This window comes from Odocoileus virginianus, chromosome 18 (assembly GCF_023699985.2).
Source record: "Odocoileus virginianus isolate 20LAN1187 ecotype Illinois chromosome 18, Ovbor_1.2, whole genome shotgun sequence".
In the NCBI taxonomy this organism is placed as follows: domain Eukaryota; kingdom Metazoa; phylum Chordata; class Mammalia; order Artiodactyla; family Cervidae; genus Odocoileus; species Odocoileus virginianus.
Genome location: NC_069691.1, coordinates 36,749,221 through 36,762,371, shown reverse-complemented (window position 1 = coordinate 36,762,371; position 13,151 = coordinate 36,749,221). Strand labels below are relative to the sequence as shown.

At 37.3% G+C, this 13,151-nt stretch overlaps 1 protein-coding gene across 4 annotated transcripts in view; it reads right to left on the bottom strand.

Annotated features, from left to right (window-relative positions):
* The window catches only part of FOCAD (focadhesin), a 286,020-nt gene that overhangs the window by 205,349 nt on the left and 67,520 nt on the right, over positions 1-13,151 (bottom strand). For 2 of the 4 annotated variants that reach the window (XM_070480582.1, XM_070480583.1), the window contains exons 6-8: positions 11,753-11,854; positions 5,036-5,240; positions 1,444-1,650 (exon numbers count right to left, since the gene is read on the bottom strand). In XM_070480582.1, coding sequence (XP_070336683.1) covers positions 1,444-1,650; positions 5,036-5,240; positions 11,753-11,854 — 514 coding nt within the window. Of the gene's footprint in view, positions 1-1,443; positions 1,651-5,035; positions 5,241-9,821; positions 9,919-11,752; positions 11,855-13,151 lie in introns of those variants that run through there. The other 2 variants (XM_070480585.1, XM_070480584.1) reach the window with 2 other exon arrangements.

Genomic DNA, 13,151 nt, shown 5'->3' with positions numbered 1-13,151 from the left:
GAGCTTCAGCATCAGTCCTTTCAATAAATATTCAGGACTGATTTCCTCTAGGAGTGACTGGTTTGATCTCCTTGCAGTCCAAGGGACTCTCAAGAGTTTTCTCCAACATCAAAAAAAGCATCAATTCTTTGGCACTCAGCCTTCTTTATAGTCCAACTCTCACATCCATAAATAACTGTTGGGAAAACCATAGCTTTGACTAGACAGACCTTTGTCAGCAAAGTAACCTCTCTGCTTTTTAATATGCTGTCTAGGTTGGTCATAACTTTTCTTCCAAGGAATAAGTGTCTTTTAATTTCATGGCTGCAGTCACCATCTGCAGTGATTCTGGAGCCCAAGAAATAAAGTCTCTCACTCTTTCCATTGCTTCCCCCACTATTTCCCATGAAGTAATGGAACAGGATGCCATGATCTTCGTTTGTGAATGTTGAGTTTTAAGCCAGCTTTTTCACTCTCCTCTTTCACTTTTATCAAGAGGCTCTTCAGTTCCTCTTCGCTTTCTGCCATAAGGGTGGTGTCATCTGCATATCTGAGGTTATTGATATTTTTCACAGCAGTCTTGATTTCAACTTGTGCTTCATCCAGCCCAGCATTTCTCATGATGTACTCTGCATATAAGCTAAATAAGCAGGGTGACAATATACAGCCTTGACGTACTCCTTTCCCAATTTGGAGCCAGTCCATTGTTACAGTTCTAACAGTTGCTTCTTGACCTACATACAGGTTTCTTAGGAGGCAGGTCAGGTGGTCTGGTATTCCCATCTCTTGAAGAATTTTCCACAGTTTGTTGTAATCCACACAGTCAAAAGCTTTAGCGTAGTCAGTGAAGCGAAAGTAGATATCTTTCTGGAATTCTCTTGCTTTTTCTATGATCCAACAAACGTTGGCATTTTGATGTCTGGTTCCTCTGCCTTTTCTGAATCCAACCTGCACATCTAGAACTTGCTGGTTCACATACTGTTGAAGCCTCGCTTAGAGTATTTTGAGCATTACATAGGGTGTGGCATATAAGTGTTGAATATTTGTGTCCTACACAAGTAAATGAAAAAACTATCACTGTGGTAGACCCTTAACTGATGCACCAAATAGTATGTAATGACTCATTTTTATAACAAATGATAATAGCAGTATTATATTACTGGGCTTCCCTGGTGGCTCAGATGATAAAGAATCTGCCTGCTATATGGGAGACCCGAGTTCAATCCCTGGTCGGGAAGATCCCCTGGAGAAGGGAATTGCTACCCACTCAAGTTTTCTTGCCTGGAGAATTCTATAGGCAGAGGAGCCCAGCAAACTATAGTCCATGGGGTCACAAAAGTATGAGCTAATAGTATTATATAAAAAACACCTTTGATATGCAATAAAGTAAAAGAGTATACTCACCTTGCTACTAAAAGACCAATGTAAGTGATAACTGATATTAAAACTCCTTACTATCCTTACCTCCTTCAGAAGTTCAACACTGTGCTCTAAAAGGTGAATTAAAGATGAACATTCCCCAGTTATGTTTAAGCTGACTTCACAGACACACAGCAGCTGAAGGGTCAGCTGGGTAAGCTGAATTTTCCAGAAAACAGGATAACGCAAAAGGTTTAAGTATACTTCTTCAATAAACAGCATCACTTCTGTTGTCTGTATCAAATCTTTGATCTGAGAAACAATCATTATATGATATTAAAATAATACACAAACCAAAAGATAATTTAACTTATACAAGAAGCTTACCAATAAATTATTTTTTCTCTAAACCTACAAAGACTTAAAAGAGATGAAGAAATTTATGTAACTCAAAGACAGTTAAACCACACAACTCTGCCTTCTCCTATTGTCACTAACTGAAACACAATTTGCTACTGTTTTTGTTACTGCTGGCTGGCACAAATTCTTCTCATTTATTTTTCTAACTACTCTCAGTGCAGATTTTAAAAGACAAATTACATGACAGTACCACATGTTGAAGTAAATAAATTAAAGTTGGTTTTGAATCCTTCAAATGAACTTGCCTTTCTACAATTCCAACATAGTTACCTGCAAGAAAAGAGTTAGCATGTTATTCTAATGCACTGCTAAGCCCTCCATCTGCAAGAAATTTGTTCAGAAAAACTTAACTGAGAGCATCATTTCCAAACATGGCAGATGCAGTGAAAGACCACATTCAAATAGTAGAGTGTCTTCTCAACTGGCTAATGTATTAGATAGGAAGGACTTGAATGCTCTTGAAAATCCCAGTTCAATTCAAACCCAGCTGTTCTGATCAAAATTCTGGAGTTAGTACTAAGGATATGGTCCTACTCACAGACACACTGGCATTTCCCAGAGATTACAAACAATGAACCATCTGCTTCAATCAGGAGCCTTGTGTCTGTTAAATTCATCAAGAGGAAAGCCTACAGTTGACCAGCTGTACCTTTCACCCAGTCGTTACCACCATAATGACCCCAAAAGACTGTAAGTTATAAACAGAAAAATTAATTTCTAACAAATAAAAAAGAAAAAAAACTATAAAAAGATCAAAGGGGAGGAGACAGCAGAAAATACTGTTATTAAGAAAAAATGTGAACAGTTCAGTAGCCAAATTATTTTACTCCTTTGCAAACATATAAAGGAGTATATTTGCAAAGGCAAAAGGCCACCAAGAATTGAAAGGGATTTAAAACAAAATAAAGCCTCATGCTTATTTGACAATATACTACCTTCAGTGCATTTTTTCTACATAAAATTTTCTGTAATAAAAAAATTTTTTCAAGACAGTCTCAGTAACTTCACATTAAAGGCTTTCTAATCTTTAGCATTACCAAAATTCTTAACAAGATTACTCTGTAAGTAATGGTTTCTCTTTATGTTGAAATAGACCATGCCCAATGAATAATATGTGAGATGACAAGTCACAATTAAAAAGAATGACTGGGACCAAAGTCAGTAGTGAAGTTTAAGGCAGGTGAAAAGACAATTCCATAAATACAAAATGAAAGAACAAGTGAAGTGAGAAAAAAAAGAAATAGGACCTTGGATTGACCTATGGACCAACAGTGTGATGGCTATTTCTAAGGAAAAACTTTTAATTATACTATTGTTTTGAAATGCTCCATATGGATCAGACCACATCTACAGAACTATATTCAGCTCTAAAAAGAACACTTTATAATAATACATTCTCAACACCAATAGACTACAGAAATTCCTTGCAAAGAACAGTGAAAAGTCGAAACCATTTCATGCAAAAAAGTAAAGAAATTGATGAAGAAAAGAAAGAAATGAGGAAGGGACTAAAGGATTAAAAGGAAGAAAAGGAAGGAAGAAATGTAGAAGATAGGATGCAGATAAGCTGTTTAAAAAACTTTGTTTTGTTTTGAGAAGAACAGAGACTAACAGGCAATCTTAGGAAAATGCAGGTCAATTAGAAGTATTTGCTAAAAATATATATAAAAAAGGGTTGCCTTGCAAAATAGCATGCTTCCTATTACTGAAATATTTAATTAGTCATGGGATGGTTGTCTCTTAAAGAGCATAATAAATACATATAATCAGTGTGGAAATGAATTACATTACCACTAAGATCCCTCCCAGCTCTGTTCTTCATTCCAATGAAGCTGATTTGTTAATAATTAAATGTATTTATGTCACTAGTCCCATTAGTTCCAAATGATGGATCTGGATTTTTCTTCTCACCTACCGTGACTAAATATATTAACAAGCCACAGATTCCCAGGTGGCACTAGTGGTAAAGAACCTGCCTGTTAATTCAGGAAACCTAAGAGACACAGGTTCCATCCCCGAGTCAGGAAAATCTTCTGGAGGAAGGTAAAGCAACCCACTCCAGTATTCTTGCCTGGAGAACCCCATAGACAGAGCAGCCTGGCAGGCTATGCTCCATGCGGTCTCAAAGAGTCAGACACGACTGAAGCGACTTAGCATGCATGCACAGATTCCTGAAAATACTTCACAAAACACACTTTTAGAGGTATTTAGGCTTGTTAATATAGGTTGATGCCAGTGAAGGCAAACATCTACCAAAGAGTACAGAACAGGGTAATACAAGCATGCTACAGAACAAGTGTATCCTAGTGCTATATGTTCTGCACATACACTGCTTTATTGGCCACACAAAGCAAAAGCTTTGAAAATGCCACAGGAGAATTCACTTTAATTAACTTTTCTCTGCCTTGATTACAGGAAAGCCTGATTATGAGTCACAAAAGATTCACTCTAGTCACTCCTTGATAACACAAACTTGAAACAAGTCATCTGTGACCTCAAGTGATCACCTTGAAAAAATATTCACAAATTCACTCCCATTGGCTAAGCAGCATGGTACTCAGATTGTAGGCAAACAACAAACTAGATGGTGAGATGGGATAAATGAATATTATATTCAAATTAAAACAATCTGGCAACTGAAATTTTTTTAAAAAATCTGTAGTTACAGAGATATTAGTTCAAATTTATTGTTCCTCTTAACTCTCTAAGCATTCTATCCATACCTCTGTTACGCATCTTTGTCCATCTACTTTGAATTATAAGAATATATATACCTGTTTTAGCTCCCTTACCAGACTGTGGTCTTCCCAAGAATAGGATCCATACACGTCACCACAACGCTATAAGGAAACTTTTGAAAACTGGAATCTAGCCAGCACTCAGATAGTCAAGCCCCCAGGGCTGTATGTACCCGGAGAGATGTCTTTTTCCAGCTTACACAAAGAGGACTTTTTTTTTTTGTTAACTTATAACCCTCTCACTGTCCAGCACAAGGGGAAACCCAGTTCAAAATTATTTTCCCTGAGGAGTCCTTCTTAAAGTTTTCATTCCTACTAATCCTAAAATGGATTCTGTTGATTTACATTTCTGTGAATTTAATTAACATTGTATATATCAGAGTGAAATCTAGATTTGTTTCCATTATCATCTCCAAAACCCAGAACGTGTTTCTAGAGCTGTTTGCCACATCACACAGGTTCTATTTTATGTACAACAATAACAATCAATACTTATTAATCCGGGTGCCATGTTAATGAAAGAGGAGGAAAGGCCTTACCTGCAAACATGGAACCATGTCACAACACAGCTGTAGTATCTGTTGTTCCAGTACTGATGGTTGATCTTTGTCACAAGGGACCCGGGGTTTGAGTAAGACTTTGAGCAGAGTTAATCGGAGTTTAGCATATTCTTGTAACTGCGATGGTTCACAATATAGATACCATAGAAATGGTGCCATAATTTGGATACATGAAACTTCAGACCTGCAAGTAAGTCATGTAATGTAGAAGCCATCACTGAATTACACAGAGTACCAATCAGGTAAGTGTCAAGCATCAACTTAGGGTTCATGATATGTCATAAACTATGATACCACTGAGTGTACCTTTTTTATTACGACTCTTCTATTCTACCATGACCCACCTAAACTCATGCCAAACAGTTGTTTCTACACTGGGGAGAATGACTTAATACCTGGAGCCCATAAGCCTGATGCCCAGGACTAAGAAGGTCTACTTGCACACTAAAATAGCATCTACATCTCCAGGACCAGTCTTTGGTGAACATCAGAATCATCTGAGAACCTTTTGAGAATTTTAGACATCAGGATCCGTTTTTCCAAGAGTATAATACAAGCGTGCAGTTTTGGAAAAGCTTGACAGGTAATGTCCTAAGTAAAACACAAAACAAAACAAAACTCATACAGACATCCAAGAAGATGATCAACAGTTAATGTTTACTTGTCAACTTGTCAGCACCTAAGGTGTGCATGTTACTACACTTGATGCCTTTAAATTCAATCAATCTTTACCACAACCCTATGAAATAAAAATATTACCATCCCATTATGCAGACACAAAAACTGAGGCAGACAGAAGTGAAATAACTTGCCAAGTCCTCCTAAGTTTTTCCCACTCAAAGGAGGAAGAGTTTACAAGTCTTTCATGTCTATTTAGATTATAATACATCCCTATAACTCCAAGCGCAAAGTCACTAAACTGCCAGAATGATCTTTCAGACATAAAAATTTGATCATGTCATTAATCAGCTTGACAGAGTTTATGCTTAAGATAGAGTATTCACAAACCCTTCATAATTTGACCTCTATCTTTCCAATTTCATTTCTTCTTCTTCTCCACTCTTCGCTGAACTACACTAAATTTCATTTTGATCCTCAGTCAAGTAATCTGGGTTTTCTTCTCACCTGCTGTTACATTTATCTGTAATACTCTCCCCTTTCCCCTTTTCCTGTTCCCTCCTCTGCCTAATTTCTAGCATCTTTCAGTTCTCCCCGTTAAAATGACTTCCTGAGGGCCTTCCCTGACACACAGCCCTGGTCAAGTCCCCATTGTGTGCTTGCACAGGATAATGACTTTATTGTCATTATTTATTTATATCTCCATCCCCTGCTAGACCATCAGTCAATAAGGGCATGAATCATGAGTTTCTGTTCAATGCTGTATTACCAATAAGTGTACACACTAGGCCCTCAGAGATGCTCAGTCTTTAAACTAATTGATTCATTTACACTGTCATAGAGTAGTTTTATAATTAGCATTCATTGATTAAACATTATGATTTTATTTTAATATTTTTCATATTTATTATAAATAAGTTATTATTAGATAAGATACAAAGATGAAACAGGCATTATCTATGTTTAAGAAGCATGTAGTCTAACAGAGACCATCAGCTCTGTTCCTGGACTAGAGAATACAAAGTGAAAAAGGTGCTGAAAGAAAGGTATAGGGTGCAATACTTAATGGAGGAAATGGTATTTAAATCATGACTGATGACATTAATTTTATAATGCTATACATTCCACAGCAATGTGATTTCAAAACACCATTAACACTAACAAAAATTTAAAAGTTACCAAATTGATAAGATTTAACCTATTCATTCATTCATTTATTTGCTTGACAAATTTACTGAGCTCCTACAGAAATCTTCACTCTTCTATGTGCTAGGAACAAAATTAAACACTTGCTCTGACAGAGCTCACAATCTGGAGGAAGTTGGTTTTTTTTCCCCTCATCAGCACCAATATTTACACAATCTATAAAAAAAAAACGACTTGTGAGTTCATAATTATTAATGAAACATTAATAATTATCTTTATCACAATACCTACTTTAGGAAACTAAAAAAAGTTTCATAGATCATGCAAATAGATGCTGTATATATGGACTAGACTACGGAACAGAAAAGAGACTTAAAAAACATCATTCCCCCATCTCTCTCCAATAATGTACTCCCCAAAGAATAAATACTAGCCAGGTGGGAAGCAACAGTTAGAACTGGACATGGAACAACAGACTGATTCCAAATAGGAAAAGGAGTATGTCAAGGCTGTATATTGTTACCCTGCTTATTTAACCTATGTGCAGAGTACATCATGAGAAACGCTGGGCTGGAGGAAGCACAAGCTGGAATCAAGATTGCCAAGAGAAATATCAATAATCTCAGATATGCAGATGTCACCACCCTTATGGCAGAAAGTGAAGAAGAACTAAAGAGCCTCTTGATGAAAGTGAAAGAAGAGAGTGAAAAAGTTGGCTTAAAGCTCAACATTCAGAAAACTAAGATCATGGCATCCGGCCCCATCACTTCATGGCAAATAGATAGGGAAACAGAGGAAACAGTACAGACTATTTTTGGAGGCTCCAAAATCACTGCAGATGGTGGCTGCAGCCATGAAATTAAAAGACGCTTACTCCTTGGAAGAAAAGTTATGACCAACCTAGATAGCGTATTAAAAACCAGAGACATTACTTTGCCAACAAAGGTCCATCTTTAAGGTTATGGTTTTTCCAGTAGTCATGTATGGATGTGAGAGTTGGACTATAAAGAAAGCTGAGTGCCAAAGAATTGATGCTTTTGAACTGTGGTGTTAGAGAAGACTCTTGAGAGTCCCTTGGACTGCAAAGAGATCCAACCAGTCCATCCTAAAGGAGATCAGTCCTGAGTGTTCATTGGAAGGACTGATGTTGAAGCTGAAACTCCAATACTCCAGCCACCTGATGCGAAGAGCTGATTCATTGAAAATGACCCTGATGCAGGGAAAGATTGAAGGCGTGAGGAGAAGGGGATGACAGAGGATGAGATTGTTGGATGGCATCACCGACTCAATGGATATGAGTTTGAGTGAACTCCGGGAGTTGGTAATGGACAGAGAGGCCTGGCATGCTGTAGTCCATGGGGTTGCAAAGAGGTGGACACGACTGAACTAGATTGAACTGAGGTGTTAAGAACATCCATGAATAGCTTATCAGTTTTCTCTTACTTTGAGGTGCTAAAGGTGAAATGGAAGGTTCATGCAAAGAAAAATATTTCCAAGGTGTTATTATTTGACACTAAAAGCATAATGTTGAGCTTTCCTAGGAAATATACTATCTAAAATCTCTATGCTTAATCTATTCTGATTCTAGATTTTGCATTTCCTATGAACTATCTGATGATATACTATCAATGCTGTAGAGTATGAAATCAACTGGTCTTAAGGAGAAAAGGAAAATAAAACAGATAACCTGAAATCCCAAAGTGACTAAGAATGTTTAAAAATTTAACCCATTGTGCATGTTTACACACGAGGCTTTCACATGTATGTTCAACAAGGAAGGAGAAATAGTGGGAAAAGACTTGGAATGAGAGTCAAAAGACTGAGGCTTAGGGCCCAACTCTGCCAACTGACTAGCCACGTGACCTTGAGCAAATCATTTATTGTTGCTCTCCTTAGTTCCCTTTCTGAAAAACTATGTGTTAGCCTAGTTAATCTTGAAAAAGCCAGGCCGAAACACCATGTGTGTTAGTTGCTCAGTCATGTCTGACTCTTTGCAACCCCATGGACTATAGCTCGCCAGGCTCCTCTGTCCATGGGATTCTCCAGGCAAGAATCCTGGAGTGGGTTGCCATTTCCTTCTCCAAAACACCATGACATCATTATCAATTTACCCAATTCTTAGTTCTATAGAGATGAAGACCTAACATCAGTGGTCTTCTACAAAGGAGTGCAGAATTTAACTAGAGAATCAAGTCCCCAAAAATCTAGCATGAAGATACACTGCTATTTCAGGACATCTACATTCTATTAAAAATGAAACCAAACAGCTATTCTAACCAACAATTCCTAAGATAGAAAGGTCTAGGATACTAGCTATCATCACAATATTTTGCCTCCTTCCTGTAGTTGTGAATCACCATTTATATTCTTACTAAATTACCAAATTTCCTTCATTATCTTCTAAATGTAAAAACTACTAATCTAACTCACTCTAAAATTAAATCTCAGGAAACTAACCGTCTGCTGAAATGCAACCAGAATTATCAATCTCATCCTGCAAAAAATAGTCTCATGGTGCAAAAGTAGAAATGAGACAACTGAAATTCTTTGCAAAGGAATATAAAATTATTTTGAACTTCTAAAAAGCTCTAGATAGCATACTCTAACACCTTGGAATTCAAATGAAAGGATTAGATCAATAAAAGCTTATCAGTAAATAAATCAAAATCAATAAATAATCTTTTCTCCTTATGATCATCTGGACATTATCATTAGAAGAACTACTTCCAAATTCCAAAATAATACTCCTTTGAAACGAAAACAACTAAAATGTAATTTAATTATTTGCTAACTAAAGCATGGGACAAGTGAGGTATTTATAAGGATTACCCTAAAAAGAAACTTAATAACAAATTTGGCACATAAGCAGCACATTTTTTTATAAAATATCCCAGTCTATTTAACAAGAGAAATTTCATTAAACAACTGTTTATAAATTTGTTAATTTTGCTTTCTGACATGGATAAACACAGACTTTTTTTAGTAAATATTAATATCTTACCTTTGAAAATGCAGTCATGGGTCAGAGAAGAGAAGATGATAATGTTTAAGATATTTATTCAATTGTTACACAGATTTTTCTTACTGGCAGATGATTATAAGGTACCCTATATCTCTTTAAAGCTTCTTCTGACAGTATATCCTGCCTGGAAATTCTATCTAAAACTGAAGTTAAAGACTCCAAAATGGAATTCTAATAAATAGTATCTATAGGACATTCTAAGACCTTCAAGAACAAGAACACATAAATATAGCTAGTGTGGGAAATGTAGCTCGGGCATTGGACTACATGGTCAATGGTACTATCCTATCATGAGCTTGTATAGGAATACTAAGTAAGAAGTTAGATATATTTTAGGAGGCCCTTTACAAACCACTGCCTGGGCCCCACCAATCTGTGAGCCTCCTGTGTAAACATATATACACTGAACATTTGTAAGCACCTAAACTGTGCCAGGCAGTGTTAACATAAAGAATACTGAGACACAGTTCCTGCCCTCAAGAAAGCTTCAGTTAATGGAGGATAACAGTTGTAAGACAATGTAGTAAATATGATGATGTCAGAAATCACAACTGAAGTTATTAACTCAGCTTGTGGTAAGTAAACACTTCCTGGGAGAGACAATACCTAAAAAGAGATTTAAATAGAGAAAGTAGTCAAGAAAGGGCTAGGGTACTAGTTAGAAAAGGGATGTGATGAGATTCAAGACAGTAAAGTAGAAATTAATAAGCAAAAGAAGAGGCAAGAGAATAGCACTTCTTCCTTGTGGAACCAAAACAAGTCAGTGTATTGCTGAATATGTAATTCACAAATCATGAGATAAAGAAAGAAAATAAAATTGGTGAAACAGATCATACACAGAGCCTAGTATATGACATAACAGATCTCATCCTGTAGCCCAGGGATTTTCCAACTATTCCAGAGACCAAACTATTGTTTTCCAAGAGAAAGCTGCTGTGAGATATCAACACATTATTAAAAAAAAAAAAAAAACAAAAACAGTGTATAAAAACAGAGCTGGGACTTCCTTGGCTGTCCAGCGGTTAAGACCTCACTTTCGAATGCAGGAGGTACGCGTTCAATCTCTAATCAGAGTGCTAAGATCCCACCCACATGCCTTATGGCCAAAATCCCAAGACATAAAACAGAGGCAGTATTGTTACAAATTCAATAAAGACTTTAAAAATGGTCCACATCAAAAAAACAAAAACAAAACTTTAAAAAAAAAAAAAAGGCTGAAGGGGTGTGAGGGTGTTTCCATGTTTAGCCTATACATTGCAAGTACAGTTTGAAAATCACAGTGATGGTGACTTAAGCTAGGGAGTGACACAAAGATCTGCTCTCCTGATATGTCGCCCTGATGGATGGCTTAGAGAATGGCCTTGAGCAGGATGGGATGGAAGGCAGAGATGCCAGTTAAGAACAGGTGGCAACAGTCACAGCAAGAGATGACCACCTGAGCTAATGCCATGGTAACAGAATGGGAGAAAGCTTTGAGGCCCATCAGAAGGCAGAAGGCCTTGGTGAAGCTAAACTAACTGTACATATGGTGGTCATCTGGTCCCAGTTGGCAATACTGCTTAATCCCAACTGGCACTGGTTTCTAATGGAGAGATTAACTCACTAATCAATTTCCAGCAGGAAGACCTGTCATCCATATGTACTATGTAGTAGCTTACTGAATATTTCCAATCAACTTTCCCAACTATCCAATGCTTAGCTTCTGTAACAGTAGCTATTCTCATGGTCAATATTTCAACAATCAATAATACTGGTAGGATTTTTTTTCTCTTAAAAAGAAAACAGAAAACTATATCCTTTTCTAAGACATTTCTGCAGGAGAAAACATTACAATCAAAGCAGCTTAAAAGAAAAACTCTAAAATTAGCATATACTATTCCATCTCCCTAATTTATTTTATTTTATATTACCTTTCAAGGCATTGCTGGAAAAAAGCTGTCAGCTGCTGCAAAATGACTGGCCAGCAATCAGGTCTGTGCTCAAGAACAGTGATCAAAGGCTGAGGATGGTTTCTGAAAAACACACAAAGTCACACTGGAAGCTGTCATTTCAGGATACACACTTTTAATATCCAAATATAGCAGGAGAAAAAGCCACTGCCATCTAGAAGCTTTTTTACCAGGATTCATAATTGTCACAAAATCCTCAACTGCTGCATCTGTTGCAGAGTTGGCTCATTAGAACTATTTTTTCTTTTATCTGTTTTCCAGAAAAAAGACCCCGAGTCTTAGAGACCCAAATTTGACAGCAGTCTTTGTTATCTAATAGCTCTATGACTTTGGCCAAGCTCCTCAATCCAGTAGCTCTCTCATTATTCACTCCCTTGATTCCCTCATTCTTGGAAATCTCCTCTTCCTGCTGATGAATCTCCTTCTAGACCTGAAAGATTCCATCTCCTCTAACACTGTCCCAACCTATAAACACCAGCTCTCTGTCTCTGCGGGGCTTCACTGGTGGCTCAGTGGTGAAGAATACACCTGTAAAGCAGGAAACATGGGCTTGATCCCTGGGTGGGGAAGATCCCCTGGTAAAGGGGATGGCAACCCACTCCAGTATTCTTGCCTGGGAAATTCCATGGACAGAGAAGCCTGGCAGGCTACAGTCCATGGGGTCGCAAAGAGTCCGACACAAATGAGCAATTAAACAACAGCTCTGTCTCTGCTCCCATTTACCCCCATTCTTCTCAATATATAGCTCTGTGTTCCCCCAATATACTTTAGGTAAGGAAGAAGGAAATATCTCTCCCATCTCAAATGACAAACTCTGCAAATTATAAATTCTGAAAATTTCTGTTGAACAAGGACAAATCCTTTTATCTGGGCTCCATCAATCAAGATACCAAAAAGACTATATAAAAGATCTGAAATGTGAAGGATTCTCAAATAATGGGGTTTAAAAAAGAAAAGGAAAAAAGACAAACAAATTATTCTAAGTAGTACAAAAAGTCTACTGGAAATTGTAAATTCATTAGCTCTTTAAACTATTAAGTACTATACAAAGAATTTTCAGTTATTAGTGATGTGGCTTTTTCCTCCAAGAAAAAAATTCTCAATTAAAAATGCTACTTATTTTTTGTAATGAAGTATAGCTGAAACGCCAATACTTTGGCCACCTGATGTGAAGAGCTAACTCATTGGAAAAGACCCTGATGCTGGGAAAGATTGACGGGCAGGAAAAGAAGGGGACGACAGAGGATGAGATGGATGGCATCACCGACTCGATGGACATGGGTTTGGGTGGACTCCGGGAGTTGGTGATGGACTGGGAGGCCTGGCGTGCTGCAGTTCCTGGGGTCGCAAAGAGTCAGAC